Here is a 25,337-nt window from a genome sequence, read left to right on the forward strand (position 1 = left end):
GATATTTTGCAATAGGGTTCCACACAATATTGGCGTATTCCATTTTCGATCTTACAAGTGCAAAATAAAGATTTATTATAGTTTGAGGTCCTTTAAATCCCTTGGAGGCTCTTATTATGAATCCCAAGCATTTATAAGCCGCAGACACAATCAATTCTATATGTTTAGCGAAGGAAAGTTGCGAGTCCAATGTTAATCCTAGATCCTTGAAAAGCTGAGTTCGTTGAATTGTAGTATTCCCAATGCTATAGTCGAATAGTATAGGATTATGAGTTCTAGAGAAAGTAATTGCCTTACATTTCGAGGCATTTATAGACAATCGATTAAATTGACAATAATGAAATATTCGATCTAAATTTGCTTGTAAATTTTGGCAATCTACATTACTTCCTACTCTGCAAAATACCTTTAGGTCGTCAGCAAACATTAGGCAATTAACGTCGGTGACATCAAAAATGTCATTAATAAAGGCAACAAACAACAACGGTGCCAGCACAGACCCTTGGGGTACCCCCGAGTTCTGGCCAAATTCTACAGACTTGTAACCCATACATTCAACAAACTGGTATCTACCTTTCAAATATTCTGTAAAAAATTTTATGGCTTTCAGAGAAAATCCATACAAGTGTTTAAGCTTATGAATTAACAATTTATGATCCAACTGGTCAAAAGCCTTTGTGATATCCATATATACGACGTCCATCTGCCCTCGATTATCTAATTCCTCACGAATATTATGCGTTAAAGTTACTAAATTGGTAACTGTAGACCGCCCCTTCACAAAACCATGCTGATTTAATGACAATTTATTCTTCAAATGATTGTTCAACCGATTGTAGATAATGATTTCTAGGCCTTTCGAAAAGTTGTTAATAAGAGATATAGGCCTATAGTTGCTTATATCAGATCTATTGCCACTCTTAAACACAGGCACCACCTTTGATACTTTCCAGCATTCAGGGACAGATCCAGAAGTTAAAATCATATTGTATAGTACACTTAAAGGTCGGGACAACACAGGTGCACAATCTCGGACGAAAAATGACGGAATTTCATCTGGACCTGATGTAAATTTCGACTTCATCTTTTTCAATGCAGCGTGCACTTCATCTTCCGAGATATCAATTAAATCAAACATCATGGAATTGATTGGTACTTCATCAACATTGTATACAGGAGCATTGTTATGATTAGCGAAGGTTGATGCAAAGTATTGCGAGAAACTGTGAACAATATCCTTGGGACTTTCTAGTTGCATACCACCATAAGTCATTAATCGAGGAAGCCTGCCCTCATTCTTTAAATTTTTTACAAAACTCCAAAATTTATTGGGATTGTTTTTCAGTTCCCTTTCAGAGGTTTCCAGATATGAACTGTAATCTTTTTTTTGTTTAAACTTTATCATAGCTCGCAACCTTTTATATTCTGTTAGATCTGATATTTGGCTTTTCTTGGTGTACCTTTTCCAGTAGACAGATTTACGTTCGATAAGTGTTTTGATTTCTTTACTAAACCAAACTGGATATTTCCGCCTCCTTCTCCGTTTCCTTGGTACATATATCTCCAATAAATTGTAAATCACACAATAAAAATATTGCACTGCATCCTCCACCCTATTGAAAGTAGACAGAGTTGACCATTCAAAGTTCGTTAAATCCCTATATAAAGATCTGAAATCAGCATTTCTGAAATCATAGTACAAAACATTGTTAGGTGATACGGTATTAATTTTTGTAGGAAGTGAATATTTAATAGACAAAGTAGGATGATATTGATCTTCTGGTAATAAGATTGGTTCTATCCGTTGAACTAAACAACTATCTGTACATAGAACAAGATCCAACAAACGATTATTGCAGTTCAGTATATTATTAAATTGGTTGCAATTAAGCAAATTCAATAGATTGATCAGTTGTTGAGACTCTGGCCCAGTCACACCTGTTGACATAGAATTAAAATAATCTGGAACATTAAAATCCCCAATTATCAGGACGTTGTTGTCAATTAACTCCGTACAAGAAAGAAGTAATTCACAGAAGAGATCTTTTTCAGATTGTTTAGTTTTAGGAGGAATATAAACACAACCCACTGTTAAACTTTTAAGCTGTAATTTCAACTTAACCAGAACTATGTCAATGTTAACTATATCAGATACATCCAACTTAATAGGCCATGCTTGAATGCTAGCATTTAATGCAATCAAAACTCCTCCTCCCTTCTTTTTATTAGTCTGACGTCGTCGGTCAGATCGGAAAACATTATATAATGAGCTATCAAATATTTCATTATTATGTACCGAATCATCTAAATAAGTTTCAGACAAAGCAATAATAACATTTGGCTCTGAAAGAGCTACAGAAGATTTTAATAATTCCACAGTTTTTGTTTTCACCCCTGTAACATTCTGATAAAAAATATACACGTCATTATAAGAGGATGTATGTTTACCATCTGTAACATCAAGATTCTGAGAATTACCCGTAGATGTAGATGTAGGTGTTATTGCATTATTTGTGTTTGCTCCCAGATGTTGTACGTTCACATCGGTACTATCACGAAATAAAGGAGCTAAAGGAAGAGTCTCATACGTATAGCCAACACTATTTTCAAGGACAGAGGCTGCAGACTTGATAACAGGGATGGAGTTTGAACATGTAAAGGAAGAGCAATTAGTTAGTTTTTTGAACTTTTGAAGTATGAAGATTTAAATTTCGCAACAGCTAACTTATACGATTCGCACTTGGCATACTCCCACGCTGCATGATTGATATCAACATTTCTAAAGTCTGAAATAGATTCCAGAGAATTTTTTAGCGACAAGCAATTATTACAACGCCTTTCAATTGTTTCATCTTCCTTAATAGAACACTTATTTACGGGATGTGCACCAGCACAGAGTGGACACGAAATAACTCCTTTACACTGCTTTGCATTATGGAAAAAGCCATTGCACTTATAACATCTTGGAACTGAGACCATATCAAAAATTTTGCAGCCACTAACCCCAACAATGACATGACCAGATTCTATTAGCTTCTCATACACACAAGTATCAATTTCAATATCTGCCTGAAAAACAGATTTATCTTTAAAAGTGCTCCAGTAACGCAGTACCCTACACCAGGAAGAAGAAGAAAAAATTCCAGGATTTTGTTTCAATAAGTAATTGGGAAGAGATTCTTTGGTAACATCCTTTGACATTCCTACAATTCGCACAGAAGGTCTAAATGTCCTGACAAGTTTTACCTCATATGTATTACTTAAACTAGCGCTAGCTAGCTGTTTTAATTTATCACCGCATGACTGATTACTACATTCCACGAGAATGCCACCACTAGATACAGGCTTCACAGTATTAATTATAATGTTTTCATCCACCAGATTGACATTTTTTACAACATCAGATTTTGTTTGGGACAGAGATTGATCAGGCTTTTTTGGTCTAATTATTACCTTGCTTGGTTGAGAAGAGACTTTATTTGCATAAGTGGGGATATGATTACTATCCTTACAACGATCAGTATTACTTTCTGAAGTTTTAACAGTTTGGCAAGATTTAACAAGGTCAAGGTTACGCTCCTTCAGATCATTGACCTCAGCCCGAAGTAATTGAATTTCAGAAAGTAATTGTTGCATTCCTTGATCTTCAGCAACTCCAATTTTAGAAGAAACATTTGGTAGAGTATTTAATTTTTCTTTTATGGGATTAATCTCAGCAATTAGCATTTTACGCACATACTTCAAAAAGATATTGTTTTCCACGGCTGCATCATTAAATGTACATGCGGTGGGCGAAAAAGGAGGCGACTGAAAAATATCAATGCAGTGAACACATAATATTTTTAAATGTGGAGAACGACGATGCATAATTCTGAATGTAGCTGCTTCATCAGATGAAATACTGACACAAGATAAGTGAATATAAATAGATGAAATAGATGAGGTAATATTATGATGCATTTCAGAAATTCTAAAATTATGAAAATCAATTTTGTTTAGTAAAATACATACTCCACCTCCATTTCCTTTTCGATCACAACGATAGATATGATAATCAGGCAAGTCAATTAACTTATTACCAATTGATTCAACCATGTTTCGGATATAGCTAAACATGAAATTCTATTATTCTGTAAATATAAATTTAGGGAGTTTAATTTTGCCATTATTGATGCGATATTTGAGTATGCAAAGGAGAATTGTTTTAATTCAGTAGCAGTTTCAGTTTCATTAGGCAAGGGCTCACCTGGGGTATTAGTATTCGAAGCATTTATATATTCCAGTACACATGTTGATGAGTTTGTAAGTAATTGCTATTGCCGTAGGAAATTTTCTTTTTTAAATTGATCTATTGCAGCTTGATATACAGGACATCTGTTGTTCCATGCGGCATGATTTGTGTTGTGCTGAGTGTCACTATCTTTTGTTGCTTTTTTACAGTTGATGCAATTGAGAGTTTGAGCTTTACATTCAGATACAGAATGTTCTAACCCGCACTTCGGACAAGATTTTGGCTGCCGACAGTTTCTTGAAGAGTGATTGAAGCCGTTACAGTTGAAGCAGCGAACAATATCAATTGCGTGGTAAGCATAACAGTAGTCGTACCCAATGAATATTCCTCCAGCTTTCATGATGAGATCGTATGTAGATTGATCGATTTGTAACACAGCTTGGTATACTTTGGAATTCTTTTTTGTCGGCCACTGTTTTAGTAGCTTACATTCAGGATGATAGTTCAATGAGAAACTCTTACTTTTCACAGAATGTTCGAGAAAATTGATTAGTTCAGTTTCGAGGTATTCCTGAGATAGCCCGACAATTTTAATTCTGGGTTGCACACCTTTAATTTCGTGGATTTCATAGTTAGCTCCTAATTTATCAGTAGCACGTTTTTTAAAACGATCGTTTTCTTCCTTAGAAGGAAATCCTATCAGGACTCCACCACTTTGCGTATTTTTAATTTTCGTGAAGGATAACTGGGATTCCAAGGGATTTATGTTGTCTCTAATGTCGGACTTAGTGAGAGTTGTAGTTTGTATGATATTTTTTGGCTTAATGATGACTGCCCGTTGAGTTTTGTCTTTCAGGATTTTCGAATATGATGGGACAGTTGCACTATCCATCTCAGATTGATGTAACATTCGTATCTTTTCATCAGCGATCTTATTAAAATCAGTTTTCAGTGTATCAAACACAATGGATCCAACAACAACTTGTGAAGCACTTCAGGAGTATCTGAGACCGCATTTCCCTGAGGTTACATGTATGAAATTGGAGTCCAGAAACGCAACAATATACTCATCGTTCAAAGTGAGCATTTATAGGGATAATTTCGATGAGGCCATGAATCCTTCTATATGGCCAAAGAATGCATGTGTTCGTAAGCCAGGCAACGGATAGTGAGATTTTAACAAATTTTGCGACGTTGTCAAATGAATGTTCATTAAGTTATTAATTAGTTAATAGAAGCGTAAAAAACGATAGTGAATAGGGCATTCACTAAAATATCGATTTAAAAAATTATTTAGTTTAATAAGTTGATTACTAAAAAAATTGATAAACAATAATTTAAAGAATGGCGCTGAATACGGGTTATAGTATTTTGGACAACGCGTGTTACTCTCAATTCAATCTCGATAATAGACCACGTATACGTCAGTGAACACTACGTAGATTTCGCTTATGTTTTCGATAACAACTTATCTGATCACAGAACGGTTCTGTGTCACGTAGACTATTATTTTTTAACTAAAAATACTTACCAACATATCTTATACCTCGAGAAATTACAGCGACTTGACTGCTTTATATAATTTTCAAAATGCTTTAGCTACAGAAAATTGGAATGAATTATATCTTATTGAAGATTTTAACTCAGCCTTTCAATATTTTTATAATACATTTTTATACTATTTTGACAAGATGTTTCCATTACAGAAGAGAAATAAATACAAGGGCTCACATAAAAATGACTGGATTAATAATGAGGTTAAACTGTTCAGTATGAAACTGAAGGATTTGTTTACATTAAAAAGTGATTTTCCTGATTTACAACCAGTGTATAAATTTGAAAAACCAAAAAATAGGAAACTAATTAAAGAAACTAAAAAGAGATATTTTCAAAACAAAATTATAAACTCTGACAACAAAATCAAATCTGCATGGACTATAGTTAATAATCTGACTTCTACTTATGTGTAGAAAATTAAAAAATAAAAGTTCTTCTGGAGCAAATGAAGTTCCAAACTTTTTGCTAAAGAAAGTAATCTCCAACATTGTAAAACTAATGGTTTATCTGGTTAATCTTTCTCACTGTACAGGTCAGTTTCCAACGTGTCTCAAATTAGGTAAAGCGGTTCCTATTTATAAAAAGGGCGATCGTATGCTGATGAAAAACTATAGGTGAGTTACAGTTTCCACTGCGTTTTCAAAGATTTTTGGATACTGTTTTTTGGAGAGACTCCTTCTACACATTGAAAGAAACAATATTTTGAACAATATTTTGACTAATAAACAACATGGTTTCCGTAAAAAGAAATCTACTAACACGCAACTGTTTCATTTTACGAAGACCTGGTTCGCTTTGTAGAGGCCGGTGAATGCCCTGTTGGGATCTTTTGCGATCTCAGTAGGGCATTTGACTGTGTTAATCACGACAGACTGTTATTTAAATTAAAAAGTTATGGGTTGAATGGCACGCCACTGGCGTGGTTGCAAAGTTTTCTTACAAACAGGATGCAATATGTTGTCCTTAACTACGTTACAAAAGAACATCAGCACCATGTTCACTCAGATAAAATCAGTATAAATACTGGTGTTCCGCAAGGCTCAATTTTGGACCCTGTTTTGTATATTTTGTATACTAATGACTTGAAAAATGCATTTGACGCAAACATAATGTATGCTGATGATACGGCAATTATATTATCTAACAAATCCAATATGCTCCTGGAAGAAAATGGTAATGTCATACTTGAAAAAATTGAGAACTGGTTTAGCTGAAATTCCTTATTTCTTAATACAAATAAAACCAAAGTCATTAGATTTCATAATCGTCAAAAGGCTTGTTCAGAAATTACTTTCAACTACAAGAATAAGGTCCTCATTACTAATGGATGCTCTACAAAATTTTTAAGTATACATTTTGACGAATGCCTGAACTGGAAACAACATTGTCAAAATGTAGTCACATCTTTAGCTTTAGCATCATACCTGTTTCGTAATTTACGTAATATTCTTGAGGAGGCCCAGCTGAAAATGATCTACTTTGCAAAAGTAGAATCTCTTTTGAGGTATGGTATTCTGTTATGGGGCTGGTCAACACTAGCACCGAAAGTCTTTATTGCACAGAAGCGGGTAATTCGGATTATTGCTGGGGTTGTTAGTACTTTCGGCTGTAAAGAACTGTTTAGGAAGTATCAAATTATGACACTTCCAAGTATATATATTTATGAATTATGTGTATTCACGTTTCATAACAAAAAATCTTTTTCATCATCACAAGAACGACACGGCTTAAATACAAGATATTGTCATAATTTTTATATTGATAGCAGTAGGTATGAATGCACTTTTAGATCACCACATCTGATGGGTCCTAGAGCACACAATCTGCTGCCTGAGTATGTAAAGAATGTGACAACAATTCAATCATTCAAAAGATTGTTGAAGCAGTACTTAATATCTGAATGCTTTTACACAGTTGACGAGTATTTTAGAATTGTGCATTAGTGGTCTTATTCGAAATCCATATGTTACTGGCTATTTTCAGTTGATTCGCTGCGTGATTTTTTTTTCTTTTATGTCCTCTTTGTACTAATTTTTTTGAGTGTATTTTTTGTATTTGATGATGTTCTCTTTAGTGTGATGTCTCATTTTACTTATTTTTTTTTGACGTCCTCATACATTTTTTTTTGTCCCAGAAGTAAATAAATGTTATTATTATTATTACCGGTAAACGTCACAATATAAAGGGGCACATCATAAAATTCGATGTTCATATCCGCAATTTTTTTGTTTACATTTTACAATATATGAAAGACATGCAGATTAATTTTCAAAGATAATCGAATTATAATAATAATTTTTGACTACTACATATATTTGCAGAGGTCGCTATTTATCTGTCGATAAGATATATATATATATAGGTATATATACATGATAACAAATAAACATTTATCAGATAGGCTGCTGCACCTGTGAGGTTTTTGTGTAGTGCGACTTTTATTTTAGTTTTCCTTTAGTTTCTATATGCAGTGTATAATAGTGAATCACGATGCATAACATGACGCGGTACCGGAACTTCGTACAATTTCAGCTTCTTGACGATTACCTTTTGTTTATAATCGTCAATGCTGAACAAGCACACAGTGTTTGCTTATTAAAATTGTTAAAACGGTTATAGTAATTGTACGGTATTCCATGCAATGAACTGACAATCTAGTGCTTAGTGAACGTGTTCTCATAAGTGACTTCATTAAGATTTATTAACTGTACCATAGTTTAAGTTTAAGAACTCAACAATTAATTGTTTTCATAAATATTTACCTTAGGAGGGCCCCCTGTATTTTACATATCTAATCAAGATAAAGGAAAAATCTGGTAAATAACATGCTATAAATAAAATAAGATAAGATATTAGATTTAATTGATTAGGAGTTTAACAGATGCTTATATGCCGAAATATGGACAATTAAATGCCAAGCAATAGCAAGGGGAATTAGGTCTGCCACATAATGTCACTTAAACTCCAAACTCCGAATGAAATACAATATTTTATTTTCAAACGATTAATATTCTTTTGAAACGATTTTCTTTTTCTCCTTGCTATACTTAATTTTTTTTTAAGTCATCCTGTATAAGCAATTTTAAAAAGTATGAATGCACTGATAAACCACAAGTATACATTCATAATATTTTGCATATTTTAGATAAGATTTATTAAGCAAAATTTTGAGATGATGTCATTGTGTCAGAAAATTAATGAATAAATCAGTTTATAGGGGTTCTCATAAAAATAAAATTCGCAAAATTAATTTTGAAGGAAAGTTCTGTCGAAATAAACTTCGACTAATTTTTTTATTTCGAAAATATTAAATTCAAGGTGTCCCACGACATACATAGTTGGCGCTAGTTTTAAAAAATCTTAGCATTCACGTGACAGCTTTAACACACTTATTTTGCAGCAAGCTCAAGATGTGGCGAAAATTAACAGCAATAGTATCAAAAAATTTAATCATCAGAAAACGACACTGGATTTTAACTCTATGTGAAGTTGTGGTCCCGATCATATTATTCGTTGTAGTGGCCTTTGCTAGATCAAAAGTTAATGGAATGAATAAAATACATATCGAAGAACCTACATTTTATGAGCCCATGGACACATACGACATATATTCTCACTTAGATGCTGGGGAAATAAACTTTTGGTACGCACCAGGCACGAATTTTACAAGAACAATAATAAATGGAATTCAAAGCAAAATTAGAATACCAGGAGATCGTAATAAATTATCTAGGAATAAAAAAACATTAAATTTACTATGTATTATGTTGTAGGTGTGAAAGAATTTGCCTCTAACAATGAACTGTTACTAGAGTTTGATGGAAAAAATGCTACAACCATGATAGCTGCTATTAATTTTAATGTCACCGATCCACATCATTTGAATTATGACCTAACACTTTATACTAAATATTTTAAATGGGACACTGATAAATTATTTATACCTGAGTTCAGTTCGGAAAAAGAAAGCAAGTGTCGTAAGTTTTCGTAATCTGTAATAAACATAATCCGTTTTCAGGAGTCAATCATTATATATATAAAGGTTTTGCTGCGTTACAAATAGCCATAGATACGTCTTTCCTGGAATTACATTTATATAATCAAGGAGCGGAACATAAAACGATTGATTTTTCTTTACAAAGATTTCCAGATCCACCTCGCACAATTGATTCCGGAGTCAATAAATTATTTGTCTACTTTTTACCAATTATAACTATTGTGAGTTTCATGTGTTTATTTCCGTCAGTATTACAACGAGTTGGAGAAGAAAAATTTTTAGGAACTAAAGTACCTATTATATGCTATTCCTTACAAATATTACTGTATAAAATTTTTTAGGAATATATGAAAATGACTGGTTTGAATTCATCTTTAATCTGGTTGGGATGGTTTATACACGCTCTGATGACCACTATATTCACCATTATAATAATTGTGGTATTGATGAAAGTGCCACTGTGGGGAGTCTCATATTCATTGATCGAACATTCAGAGTGCACAGTTTTGTTTACACTCTTGTTCTTGTACTGTATGGCAACTATAACCTTCTGCTTTTTGATTGCCTGTATTATTGACACACGTAAGTATATATATCTGGATAAAAATTCAATGTTAGGTATATAATATAATAAACTTCATGGATGGAAGGGTTCGTTTGGTAGTTAATTTCGTTTGTGCTTTTCCACATACCTACATTTTGTTACTAGTAATTTTTTGACACTCCTAAACATCAATCAACTAAATATCATATTTTAAGATAACTGAGACCATGCATTTTGGGAAGGGAGCTACTTTTTTTTTGTTTTCGTAAAGAAGTCGAGAATGAGTGTTAAACTTTTTCGGAATTAGGGGTAATATCATGCGGTGCAATTATTTTTTTTATCCGCATTTGACACTCACGACCGAATCCCCTACTTAACCTAAAAAAGTTTTTATTGCGGATTCACTGGACTAATAATGTGAAATTTTTGTTGTGTAAAGATTCTCACCACAGTCCAAAACACATCAGTACAATCAATTTTTCATAAAGCTTGTAAAATGCTTTGTATACTTGTCCAAACGGTATAAGGTTATATGACCATCATAAAAGTAGTTAACCGCAAATGCAAATAAATACCTCCTTTGTGTGGTTCGCACTAAGCTTACCGGTTGGCAATAAATCGTCTTCTAAACATTTCTTGCTCACATTTAACAGGACCGGCTTTCAAAGCGAGTGATTATTTCGGAACCCTGAGCGGCTGCAGGTAGTAAAGAAATAGTGGAGTGGTAGATTTTCATATTTAGTGAAAGCCACCCCTGAACGAAACCACAACAGCCGGTCGAGCTGCAGTTATTATTTATTAGTGGCGTTATTTACGATCCTAAAACCTCTTCTATTGTAAACAACTTAACTTCGACACAATGGGACGATTTTATGATGGCCATATAACCTTATAGCTCTTGGTCCACTATATGTGTGTTGACTAGTTATTACGTTTTTGTTAACTTGCTGATATGTTTGTTTGTTTTGTTAGTTTTTTATTGTGTATTGAAAATATTTTTTTAATAATTTATTTCAGCTTCCATTGCAACAATAGTCGGAATGTTATTTTGGATTCTATCATACTTTATACCACAATCGTTTTTGAGTTTCCATGAAGTTTTACAGTGGAAATATAAAATCCCTTTTGCTATTTTCCCTAATATGGCACTTTATTATGGTTACTCTTCTATATTCCTATATGAAATGACAGGTTATTATAGTCACAATTCGATGTTCATTCAAATTATGCCAATACAATTTTTAGAGGTTGGCATTCAGTGGAGCAATATTTTCCAGCCAGGAAGTGGAGCCGATAACGATGTAACGATGGGAAACGTTTTCATAATGCTGATATGTGACATAGTGTTATTCATGACGCTCACACTTTACATAGAAAATGTTAAACCAGGACAGTACGGAATTTCAAAATCATATTATTTCCCGTTAACCAGCTTTGTGACTGTAAGATTTTTTTTTGAGTTTATTACTTTTCTTGTGGCAAATTTATTTTCGTTATTAGAATTATGATGTACAAATTTATTATAATGAAAAAACTCCCTTTCAAGAACGTTTGATAGTCTCAAAAATGAATGCTTGATGAATATTTCTTTTTTTCTATCACAATTCTTTGTAGTTGCTTATAGGTCATGAAATGTTTTAGTTTGTAAAAAAAAGTATTGGGCAATTGAAGCGAGGAAATCGAGTTCAAAACGCATCGACAGGGAAATTATTGCAAGATTTTGAAAAGGGATCAACACAAACACCGTGTATTCAAATTATTAATCTTCAGAAGAAATACTCCCATTGTGTGGTCGTGGATGATTTAACAATGGATATTTACAAAAATCGCATAACAGTATTATTAGGTGAAAATGGTGCTGGAAAAACCACCACAATGTCTATTCTAACAGGTAATATAGGTACGCAATTGTTTATAACATGACTTAATTCTGCAAAATCATAAGGAATGATCAACGCAACAAATGGTGTTGTGTTAATTAATGACAAAAACATTCAGACACACTCAGATGACGTTAGGCACCTAATGGGGCTTTGCCCACAACACAATCTACTGTTCCCAGATTTAACTGTTGAAGAACATCTAAGGTTTTTTGCAAAAGTAGGTAGTGGTCCTAAAACTATGGACCCTCTTATATCATTTTTTTTTGTAGTTGAAAGGTTCCAATGATGGCAATGAAGATGTCAAAAATATGTTACTAGAGCTTGGAATTTACGAACAAGCAAATACAATGGTAAACTCCTTATCTGGCGGAATGAAACGAAAGCTCTGTCTTGGAATGGCTTTAATTGGGAATCCAGAGGTAATGTTTCATTGCTGTAAAAATCTTTTGGGGGTTATATTACATATCTACATTGTATCATATTCAAACTAGTGTTAAATAAATATCTTTTCAAAAATCGTACAAAATATATACATAAGAGTTTTTGGTAGATTTTGATTTTGGATGAACCAACATCTGGAATGGATCCAGAATCTCGTCGAAAAATTTGGAATTTGCTGCTGGAGTACAGAAAAACTAAAACCATATTGATAACTACACACTTTATGGAAGAAGCTGACGTACTTGGAGACAGGATAGCCATCATGGCAGACGGCCGATTGCAATGTTATGACACACCATCAAACCTGAAGACGAAGTACAGTAAGTAATCTTTGTAGTTTTATTTTTACAAACAACTTACATGTGACAAAATTTTAGATACTGGTTATCGCTTAAATTTATTACTTGATTCAAATGCTGATAAAAGTGAAATAGAGAAAACCGTCAAAGCGCATTTTCCAGATGTTCGAAAGATTCGGCAGAGTGAAGACTCCGTCGTCTATCTATTGCCACTTAAGCAAGAAGAATTTGCAGGAGGGATTAGTGCTTTGGAAAAGAATCAAAATACTTTAGGAATTCAAAGCATTAGTATGGATTTAACAACTATTAATGATGTGTTCTTAAAGTGAGAATCGGTGACTGACGTGCAATCATTTTAAATTACGGTTTTTGTAGGGTTGGTACTAACCAAGATGGCATTGATGGCGAAATTAAAAGAGAAATAGAAACTTTATCGGAAAATGGTACGTTTTATCCAGTAATATTCGTCTGTACAACTTTGAGCATACTGAATGATTCAGTTTGGTATTCACACGCATATGTTTGAAACTATTAATACAAATACGAAATATGACACACCATGTTAAACTACTTAATCATTTTTTTGAAATAACAATCAAATTAATTTTTTGTATTTATGAAATCTGACTGATTTCTTATTCTATTTTAAAACCTTAATATCCTCTCATATGTATTTAAAGAAAAAAGGCAAACAAAAAAATGTTTCTACTAACTGCAAACTCCTAAATTTTTCAAAAAAATTTGGTTCATATTTCTTATTATATTAACATTATTAGTATTATTGTTACAAACTTGATTTTTACGCATCATGGATATCTACACTAGTAATAAGTCACATTTAGTAATTGTGCGACACCACTTCAAAATTTTATCAGTATTCTTTTTTGTTCCAGCTTGGCAAGCAAATTTGCATGGTAGACTTCGCAGTGTAAATCAACTTTTAGCACTAATAAAAAAACGTTATTACTTCCTTAAGAAAAAGTATCTCAATGTGATTCCATTAGTAAGTATTTGCGTCATTAGTTGTAATGAAAAATTAGTACAGTACCAGCCAGAGTAACTATTTGGGACACTTAAAACCCTACAGAAAACTTGAAAGCGTTGGCGCTTTGTCAGTTTTAAGTGTTCAAGAAACTCTAGTTATAACATTTTAATAGATAATAATCAATAACATAACAAATTTTAAAGTAAACTAAACTCTCAACCATGTGAGCTTTGAAAACAGGAAGTGTGGTAAAGTGTCAGCTCTAATAATTTCAAATTCATTAATACCCACTGAAATAGTACTTGTTGGTCACGATGTACATTTTGACATAATCTATTTAGGATTAGATAGATACGGAAGGCGAGATCTACTTTTTCGGTGTCATAAAATTTCGAGAAAATTTGAAAGTAGCCAGCCGCCAGATGAGCCTATTATTTGCTTCCACCGCTTACACCTGAGAAGCAAAAATGTGCTATCAACTTTGTGTTAGTCATAAAAGCATTTTTTTTAAACACTATTTTACCTATCGTATGTAACTAACTCTAGTTATGTTTATATTCAGGGTGTTATTGAAAGGTACGTACAACAAAATGGACAGTTCTTCGCGAAGTCGAAGAAGCCTGAAAAATTTATTTTGTGTTACCTAAATTATAAGGGGAAAATCAACCCTTATTCAACCTTTTTAGACGCTACTGAAGGATAAATAGGTAAAATTAATTTATGTTAGTAAATCCTAACAATAAAACTTTTGTCAAGACTAAATGTTGCCATAGAAACGAAAGATGATCTTTTTATCAAAGGCGTACAACGAATTTGTACATAAATTTTAATAATTTTTATCTTAAATTTTTTTTAACTTTTAGCACCCTTGCTTGGAGACCAATTTGTTGGGACCCAAGCTGGTCAGGTCCGTTTTGTTACAAAAAAAAGACACGCGGTCCGACTCAAAAGTATGTTTATTTGTAATGTCTCTAGTGGACTGTACAGAGTGGACTGTACATACAGGGTGAGTTTCACCCGCTACGCTGCGATCCAGCTGGCGCTTGCGCGCTTACAATTTTCGCTTAAACATACCGCCCCCGTTGAAGGCTTCAAGCCTTCAAAATAAAATAATTAGAAAACATATATATTTACATGGCGAGCTAAATTAATACACAATACAATGATTATGACCCTAATCGCGATTGCAGTTCTCCGAATTAGGTAACACACAGATTTTCGCCACCGATCGTTTGATTATTCCCGCACGGGTTTTCACTGAAACCACTCTCACAACACCATCACGTCCAGGATGTTGATCGACGATTCTGCCCAATCTCCAACACAATGGAGGCAGATTATCCTCCACCAGTACCACCAAGGATCCGGTGCAAATTGGTGGCGTTGAAGTTCTCCATTTAGAGCGCTGCTGAAGTTGGCTCAAAAACTCTCTGGACCACCTGGACCAAAAGTGTTGCCGCAAAGCCTCAACACGTTGCCAACGTGTCAACCTATTGACCTTGATTTCTTGCAGAGGGTGTTCGATTGGAGCCGTAAGTGGTTCACCGATTAAAAGGTGGCCAGGGGTAAGGGGTGTAAGATCATTGGAATTCGAGGACATAGGAGACAATGGACGAGAGTTTACGCAAGCTTCGATACGCGTCAACAATGTGTACAATTCCTCGAACGTTAGAGATGAATTACCACAAGTCCGTTTCAGATGTTGCTTAACTGTTTTAACCCCAGCTTCCCATAAGCCGCCCATATGGGGACTACGTGGCGGTAAAAAATGCCAAACAGTACTTTTTGCTTGTAGTGGTTTAATCACTTCATTATAAAACGTATGTGATTTTAAAAAACGTCCCAACTCCTGCAAATGTCGATTTGCTCCGATAAAATTGGAACCGTTATCCGAAAACAAATCCAGAACATTCCCTCTTCTTGAAATAAAACGGTTAAAGGCCGCCAAGAAGGCTTGTGAACTCAGATCGCTGACCAATTCGAGATGTACAGCTTTAGTTGTAAAACATATAAATAGGGCAATATATGCTTTTACCAACTTCGTGCTCCTTTTTGAACCTGTTTTTATTAACAATGGCCCAGCATAGTCTACGCCTACTCTTATGAACGGTCGAAGCGGTTCGACTCTCACACTCGGTAAATCGCCCATTTTTGGAAATGTTACCCTTGGATTAGCCTTGAAGCAGCTTACACAATTTCTAATAATTCGCCTGGTGTTATTACGTCCGTTGATTGGCCAATACCTCAATCTTAAGCTATACAGTGTCGACTGTGGCCCACAATGTAATTGTAATTTGTGTTCTTGAGCAATTATTAGATCCGTTACAAAATGCTTATTGGGTAAAAGAATTGGATGTTTTACATTGTAATCTAAAAATGAATTATTTAGTCTACCTCCGACACGTAATAGTCCATCGGAGTCAAGAAAAGGATCGAGTGATATTAATTTGCTACTTTGGCAGATGGACTTATGATTTTTTAAATGTTTAATGTCCTCATGAAAAGCTTCCTGTTGGATATTTTTTATGATGAACACATGTGCTTGCCGCAATTCAGATATAGATAAGTCGCCGCTATGTTTATTATTTGGATTTTTAAGATTATAAAGATACCTGAAACACCAGCCAATTGCTGATTTTAATTTGTTAAAAGATGAACATTCATTTAAAGTTAACCGACTAGAATTAACTGTCGCGGCCAGCGTAATTTTCCGTTTTTCCGGTACCTCATCGTTACGAGTTTGATTAGAAACAGGCCATTTTGATGAGTCGTGCTTTAGCCACCTTGGACCCTCCCACCATAAATTGTAGTCTTTAATCTGTTGAGGGGACATACCTCGCGTAATCACGTCGGCAGGGTTATCATTGGTACTTACGTGACTCCAAGTAGCATTGGAAGTTATTGTCTGAATTTCTGAAACCCGATTTGCAACAAATGTTTGCCAGGTATGTGGAGGGGCTGAGATCCAGCTTAAAACAATAGTAGAGTCACTCCATAGAAAACAGTGGTTTATTTGCAAATCAAATGACGATAAAGTTTTCTCAAGGAGTTTTGATAGTAACAGCGCACCTAATAATTCTAGTCTGGGCAACGATAATGTTTTTAAAGGTGCAACTCGACTTTTCGAGCACAGTAGACGCACATGGTAAGTGCCATTATGATCTAAAGATCTTACAAAAATTACCGCTCCGTACGCTTGCATGCTAGCATCTGAAAAACCGTGCAATTCAACAAATTGTGCAGGGTACATTATTATTACATTGCGCGGAATTCTTATGCCATTTAGTCCGGATAATTCTCCCATAAATTGAACCCACTTTACCTGAAACTCTTGTGGCAGCTGTTCATCCCAGCTTATTTTAAGAATCCACCACTCTTGCATAATTATTTTTGCTTTAATTACCACGGGTGAAATTAGACCTAGTGGGTCAAAAATTTGAGCTATAATAGAAAGTACTGTGCGCTTTGTAAAATTGTTAACTGTCAAATCAGTCTTGATGGTATATTTAAGGAGATCCTCCATTCCATTCCAAATTAATCCTAATGTTTTTATATCGTCGCCCATATTAAAATCTACACTGTTGTCCAACTGATTATTTTGTGATGGGATTAATGCGGGATCATTTGATGCCCATTTATATAATTTAAATTGGCCCTGACTTAGAATTTGAACGATGTCCCTTTGTAATTTGACGGCATCAATTATGGAATTGTTATAACATATAAGGTCGTCCATATAAAAATTGTTCAAAATATGTGAGGAAGCTAGTGGAAAAGACTGTTGGTTTTCTAAAGCTAATTGTTTTAAGCAGCGCATTGCTAAATATGGAGCACATGATGTTCCATACGTTACCGTCTTTAACTTAAATGCTTTTAATTCTTCAACCGAACTATTTCGCCACAAAACGCGTTGGTAATTAGCATCACTTTCTTTTACCATAATCTGGCGGTACATTTTTTCAATGTCGGCAGTGAATACATATTTGTGAAGTCGGAAACGTATGAGAATGCAAAATAAGTCCTGTTGAAGATTTGGCCCTATCATTAAATTGTCATTGAGACTCTTATTATTAGTTGTTTTACACGACCCGTCAAAAACTACGCGCAATTTAGTAGTGATGGCAGTATTTTTTATCACCGGATGGTGTGGCAAGTAATAGCAATTGGGATTATTTAAATCAGCATCTGGGACTAATTCCATGTGGTTTAATATCTCGTACTCCGACATGAATTTTTTATACTGAATTTGGACCTCTGGCGCTTTATTAAGTTTTCTTTCTAGGTTGTAAAACCTTTTTTCGGCAATCTCTTTGGAATTACCCAGTTCTATTGTATCATCTTTAAATGGGAGAGAAACTTCAAAACGACCGTTATCTTGCCTGTGACATGTTTGTTGAAAATATTGCTCACAGGCAATATCTTCCTTTGACACAATGGGTTTATTACTCATTTCCTCTACATTCCAAAATTTCGCTACCTGACCTTCTAGTGAAGAGATGGTACTAAAGTGACATGCTGTTACTGGGATAGGATTACACTTAATGACACCGCCCGCAATAAACCCAAGCAACGTTTCCTGAAAGTGTGGGCGGTTTTTACATTGAAGAATTTTATTTTCCATTAATATCTGCCAAAAGATTTCTGAACCTATCAATAAATCCACCGGTTTACTGCTATAAAATTCTGGGTCTGCTAATTGAATTCCAGGTGGTATCGATTCACTTGATAATTTAACTGATTGCATTGGCAAATTGGTAGTTACTTGTGGGACTACAAAGCAGTTAATGTTAGAAGAAAAGGCCGTATAAGTCGAATGAAAATTCACGTTAACTTGTTTTTTCACAGTCGTTGTTACGCTATGTACCCCCAGAATTGTCAAATTTGTGTTTTCGCTATTTAGACCCAATTTTTTAACCATACTTTCGGTTATGAAATTGGACTGCGACCCCATGTCTAATAAAGCACGACACTTTCGCATCCTGTTAAAACTGTCTTTAATTAAAACTATTGCCGTGGATAGCAAAACAACACTGTGATTCACACCAGATTGTGCAACATTTACAGAGGAGGTTGACGGAACAATTTCTGGTTGTTGAATGTCTTCAACTTGATGTAGCAGAGAATGATGCTTATGATTACACTCTTTACATAAATTTGTGGATTTGCAGGCGCTAATTTGATGCCCCGTTCGTAAGCAATTAAAACAAAGTTTATTATTTTTTGCGAAGTTCTTTCTATCTGTAACCGGTAAAGCTAAAAATTGGGAACATTGGAACAACAAATGATTTTTTTTACATAAGACACAAGAATACTTATTTGTTGTATAGCCTGCAAAATGTGATACTGTTCTACCCTTGTGGATTAAATGATGTTTATTAGCCGGAGTATTGTTGTGATTCGCTTTAATAGCGGAATTAATAGAATCCAAAAACTGACTGCGCTTTTCAAGAAAAGTTTTTAATTCGTCCAGTTTTGGAAGTTCCTTATTTTGAGTAGCTTCCCATTCCTTTTTTGTGTTATAATCAAGTTTAGTATTTATAATAGGAATTAATATATCGTCCCACGTATCAACCGGGATATTGAGAGACTTTAATGCTTCTAAATTGATAGTTAAATTGTCTAGAAGCTGTCTTAAACTAGAATCAGATGTTTTGCTAATTATCGGAAAATTTAATATTGAATAGACATGGTCTTGCACAATCAACCGTTTATTTTTGAATCGGTTCTCTAAAATTGTATACGCTGCATTATAATTCGCGTTCGATACTGCCAACGATTCCACTGAACTCAGTGCTTCACCTCTAAGGCAGGATTTCAAATAGTGGAGCTTTTCACAATCCGTTAAGCGTTCGTCCTTGTGGACTAAATTATTAAAAGTGTCGTAGAAACTTAACCATTCGTGAAAAGCACCACTGAATGTAGGTAACTTAAGACTGGGCAAATTAATATTATGTTTATGGTTTGTTTGTTCAGGCGTTCTGGTTTGTTTGTTATTGAGAAATTTATTGATTTTTGCCACTGTGGCATAGTATTCGATCTCAAATTGGCCAGCCTCCTGTTCGGTACTTACATCCGCGGCCTTTAATAAGAGAAGCTGATGATGCGTATCTTCAAATTTTTGCAAGCAATTTTCTAGACTTGTCTTGCGTAAAACAAGTTGTTCCAAATCGGCATTCGCATCAAAATTGTTGACGTATTCCATTATTCTCTGCACTTTTGCCTTAATCAAATTCCGTTTATTCTTTAATGAATTAATTATATCAATATCTGTTTCCGTTTGTGTCATTGTGGTAATTTATCCCAACTCGGATAGTACACAAAGAGAACGCGGCACGATGCGTACGTACGAATTCGATAGGATATACTGTAGATTGGATAGTGAACCACTCACCTTGATTTTGATGTCTTGACCTGGAGGTTCTTCACTTGGTGCTGGTACTCGCTGGATGGCTTCCTGTTCTCCCCGAGGATGTTGATGTTTCTCGTGGTTCTTTAAGGACTGGCCTTAACAGTTGCACACACGTGCTTAAGGACTGGCCTTAACAAGTGCACACACGTGGTTTAAGGACTGGCCTTAACAATTGCACATACGTGGTTTAAGGACTGGCCTTAACAATATCACGCACGTGGTCGCGGTTTTTGCACAGTCCCGTATCCGGTTCGAAGTGACCAAAACTATGTTGGGACCCAAGCTGGTCAGGTCCGTTTTGTTACAAAAAAAAGACACGCGGTCCGACTCAAAAGTATGTTTATTTGTAATGTCTCTAGTGGACTGTACAGAGTGGACTGTACATACAGGGTGAGTTTCACCCGCTACGCTGCGATCCAGCTGGCGCTTGCGCGCTTACAATTTTCGCTTAAACACAATTGCCGATTTTATTTTGTACGTACCTTTCAATAACACGCTATATAATTAACGGGGATAATTTTAACAAATTTTAATTAATTTTATTTCAGTTTTTTGTTTCTATCTGCATTTTTTTATTGGCCATATGGTTATCAAACTCAGACAGTTATGATGGTGGTGGTCCATCAATTAACTATTCCTTGCAAGTATATGGAAAGCCCAAAGTGTACTATGGTGGTGAAAAGTCTTCAGATCCTGTTATCAATAACTTGAGAGATCACTATAAAAAATTTATAACCGATGAAAACGGAGAAGCCGTATACAGTGAGAATATTTCCGATGGTATGTGTTCTACATTTTTTTATTTGTTTTTGTGTGAAATTTTGTTGGGGTTGCGCACCATAAATACACACCGTATATCGTTTCTGTCATGACTCATGAAATACCAAAAAACAACTGTCTTCAAATTTTGTTTTTTAATTTCCCCATTTCATTAAAGAAAATTTAACAAGCATTTGTGAACGAAAATATGTACACCGAAGTACGTATTTTGTCTAAATGTGTATTAATTTATATCAAATATTTTCAGAAATTCGAAGCCCCATAATGAGCTATTATTAATGTTTGAATATATGTTTTACCGTTTCATTTCAACATTGATCGAAACATCGTGAATGTGGCTATCCGCATAGGTTAATTGAAATTAAATATCATTTATAACTTCCAAATATACAGGGTTGCTAAAAAGTATGGAAGCAATTGAATATCTCGGGAAGTCGGGAACGGTTATGTACTTAAACATATTCAAGCTCTATTTTTTTTTAAATAGCACCATTAGTCAAATCGTCAAGTGCTGATATAGAACCTATCTAAATTTATATTGACATGCATTAACTGCCAATTTAGTAATATCTCCCCAACCAACACGTCAAATTAGATTAAATCAAGATGATTAGGTATTAACAAAAATTAAAATTTATTTTATGATTTCAGACATAATAAAAGAAGGTGTCAAAAACATAGCCTTTTACATGAAGCACATGATCGCAGCGGTTGAATTCAACCGTACGTCAGATGGAAGGGTTGTCATAGTAAATGCCATGTATTCATCCGAATCACTGCATGGAGTACCAATTTCGATCAATCTTGCAACGAATGCAATTGCTAAGGCATGGCTCGGTAGTGATTTTTCCATTAATACACATAATACGCCCCTGAAACCACTGCGCTCTCAAGATGCACCTTTTGAATTGTCCGAGGAAAACGTTGCAAGTGTGTGGTTAACCTTGATTCCTATAAGTAAGACGATTCATTTATGTGAATTGATAATTTACACTTTAATTTATAGGCATACTTTTCTTAATGTGTAATTTTATCGTGTTTCCGTATACCGAAGTATCAACACATTTCATGCAGATCCAAATTACTGCAGGAATTAGAACATATTTCTATTGGCTAACAAATGTTGTCTTTGACGTAGTATTTTCACTGGTTCCCATGATGATGTTGTTTTCCATTCTGTTATTAGTAAATCAACTTGTCTATAATTGGCGTGCTTTCAATGCAGCAGACATATGTAAGTGTCAAGTACTATTATTATTGTTTAAACCTCGTATCTAATAATCCAAGTTACCATTGACTTTGTATTTTTTCAGGGGCAATGTTTGTGATATGTGAAACTTATATTATAGCAGCCTTGCCATTTACCTATCTATTTAGTTTTCGAAAAACAACAACAGGAGCATTTGCCCTCCTTCTTATGTTGGGTATGTTTTTCGGCATTGTTCCATCATTAATCACCGCTGCCGTGGAGTATTGGAAACAAGAGTACTATATTAAAATTGCAAATTGCTTAAAACCTGTGTTAATAGCAATAAATCCCCAATTTGCTCTGAGTTATATAAGCTTTAAGTTTGCGAAGAAATACGTTGAAAATTTCAACTGGAAATACATGGACCCAAATAAACGAGATTATATTTGCAACACCAATCCAAATCCCTGTTGCAATGGTATGTACTTCTCACTAATTATTTGTTTATGCAATTCTGGTTATATTGGCTGCCCATGGAAGAAACCTTTCTCAGCTTAAATTTTTGTAATATACAAAAATTTGGACAAGAGGGCTGCCTTTTATTTTAACTCAGTTTAAGTGTTGTAAATTCATGACAACAAATCAGTAGTGTTTGGTTATATTAGGTCCTATTACCTTTAAAACCTAATACTAATCTTAGAATAGATCTCTGAAATAAACTGTGATAAATACTCGTATAACAAAAAAAATGCAATGTTATGAAAATTTACAAAAAAATACGATTTACAATAGAATCAAATTTTAACAACAATAAAAGTAAATTATTAGTAAACCGTCGCTAAATCTCAGATAGGAAATCGCTTATGGGTCATTGTGTACATTGAGAGTAAACGTTTTTTAGTCGACTGAATACTTCTGTGTTTCAGGAGAAACGACTGAATGCCGCACATACCAAAATTATTTTCGAAATAAACAATTGGGAATTGGAGAGGATCTTGCATTAATGTTTGTGGCTTTTGGACTATATTTTGCACTATTAATTTTCATAAATAGTGAACCTTACAAAAAAATTGTACATGCCTTAAAATATCTACATCTACCCTCAATTAAAATATTTAATTACCGCCACAAAAAAACTGAAATCGAAGATTTCATCGAAGATGCATCTCTTCAAGTTAAAAATTTAACCAAAACATTTGGAGACAAAATCGTAGTGAGAGATTTACAATTTTATTTGAAAAATAATAAATGCTTTGGATTACTTGGTGTCAACGGTGCTGGAAAGTCTACCACAATCCGTATGTTAACAAAAAATTTGTTTTTCGACGGTGGCAGTATTATTTTAAACTCAAAAAAAGACGGAAAGCCATTAAGAATAAACCAATTACAGGTAATAAAAATCTTAAAAACAGAACCTATTCGTCATTGTGTATTTTTTAGTACTCTCAAGAAATAGGCTATTGCCCTCAAGAAAATTGTATGAATTACTATTTAACCGGACGAGAACTAATACGTGTTATGGCATACCTAAGAGGTTTTGAGAATAAACGCATAGAACAAATAACTGACAGTTTATTGACTTCGTTTGGTAAGAAAATTATATTTTAGTCTTATACATGTGTATTTATATGTGTACATTTTTTTCTCGTTTAAGGTTTAAATCAATACGCTGATCAACCATGTTCTGAATACAGTGGAGGAAATAAAAGAAAACTAAACTGCTGTATGGCATTTTTAGGATCTCCTAAAGTCATTTGCCTCGATGAACCCACTAGTGGTGTTGATCCAGCAAGTCGAAGAAAATTTTGGCGTATATTGTCATTATTCAAGCAGTTGAAATTATCATCTTTTTTGCTTTGTTCTCATAGCATGGAAGAATGTGAAAATTTGTGTGATGAGTACGTATCTAGGTATGATGTATTAAACTTTGAAACGAAAATTTTGTTTGTAGAATAGCAATTATGAAAAGTGGTGAAATTAACGATCAAGGGAGTCTTTTGTCTCTGAAAAATAAGTACCAAAAAGGATTTAAAATTGTTGTGACACTTAAAAGTGAAACAAGCAACTCAGAAGAAATTAAAAAGCATTTGTCAGAAAAATTAAAAGCTCATTTGAAAGAGGAATACGCTGTACGGTTTTATATTATTTAAAAAAAAATCCAAGTAGATAGATTTTTTTTATATTTATAGAATACATTAACTTACGAAGTCCTGCAGGATAACCAAAGGTTGAGTGGATTGTTTTCTAACTTAGAGAAGATGAAGGAAATTTATAAAGAACAAGTGGTGAATTATGAAGTGAATGCAATTTCATTAGAAGATATATTCTTAACCATTGCTGAAACTAAAGATGAGGCTAAAACATCAGTTTAGTTGATAGCAAATAAGTATCTACTTTGTATTTCGATACACGTAAACTGCACCAAATAATATATTCAGGAACCAGCATTAGTAGGGTCCCCTTTTACTTCTACCATGTGGCATGCACAACCGGAGCTGCATTTGAATGTATAAATGTATAAAACGTATAGATATAATTTGAAATTTCAGTATATCCCACTGAAAAATATTGTTACGGTTTTAGAGTAAATTTAAATAAAATTTATATTTCACTAATTTTTGTTGTGTGTACCTACTACTTTCTGGTTCTCGAGATAAAGTTATCTACTCTTTTAATATAGGTGATTTTATACCAACATAGAGTACAATAATTTCATTTTTCTTCAGTGTACTATAAGATAGTGGCTATTATTATTACAAAATTAATGAAACAATAATTATTGTTTTCATTTTTTCAAAAGGAAAATCGTTGCATAAATAGGTACATTTTTTTGATTTTGCTATAGCATAAATAAAATTGTTCTTGCTCTAATATAAACATTTGCAATATTAGTTATTATTAACTAAACATGCAACGTAACACTTTTCGAAAAAGTAACGAATCCCGTGTAAAGTTTTAAAAGCTTCGTGTAAAGTATCTGGGTACAGGTACCTACTATACAGAGCGTTTCTTTTATTTGATA

The 25,337-nt window shown here is 34.0% G+C and overlaps 1 protein-coding gene across 1 annotated transcript; it reads left to right on the top strand.

Moving 5' to 3' along the window:
• The first annotated feature begins 8,188 nt into the window (after positions 1-8,188).
• On the top strand, positions 8,189-24,930 carry LOC135138981 (phospholipid-transporting ATPase ABCA1-like). Its single transcript, XM_064069042.1, has 23 exons — positions 8,189-8,604; positions 9,189-9,505; positions 9,562-9,756; positions 9,807-10,075; positions 10,127-10,367; positions 11,347-11,520; positions 11,575-11,771; positions 11,971-12,220; positions 12,275-12,429; positions 12,482-12,631; positions 12,763-12,973; positions 13,031-13,277; positions 13,328-13,395; positions 13,846-13,955; positions 20,895-21,126; positions 21,778-22,083; positions 22,133-22,360; positions 22,440-22,793; positions 23,242-23,705; positions 23,756-23,903; positions 23,970-24,213; positions 24,267-24,444; positions 24,505-24,930. The coding sequence occupies exons 2-23, from the start codon at positions 9,199-9,201 to the stop codon at positions 24,685-24,687; spliced, it is 4,911 nt and encodes a 1,636-aa protein (XP_063925112.1). The 5' UTR covers positions 8,189-8,604; positions 9,189-9,198; the 3' UTR covers positions 24,688-24,930.
• Positions 24,931-25,337: the final 407 nt, after the last annotated feature.

The sequence above is a fragment of the Zophobas morio genome, unplaced genomic scaffold (assembly GCF_036711695.1).
Source record: "Zophobas morio isolate AGI-343-1 ecotype UQ-CSIRO unplaced genomic scaffold, CSIRO_AGI_Zmor_V1 ptg000030l, whole genome shotgun sequence".
Classification (NCBI taxonomy): domain Eukaryota; kingdom Metazoa; phylum Arthropoda; class Insecta; order Coleoptera; family Tenebrionidae; genus Zophobas; species Zophobas morio.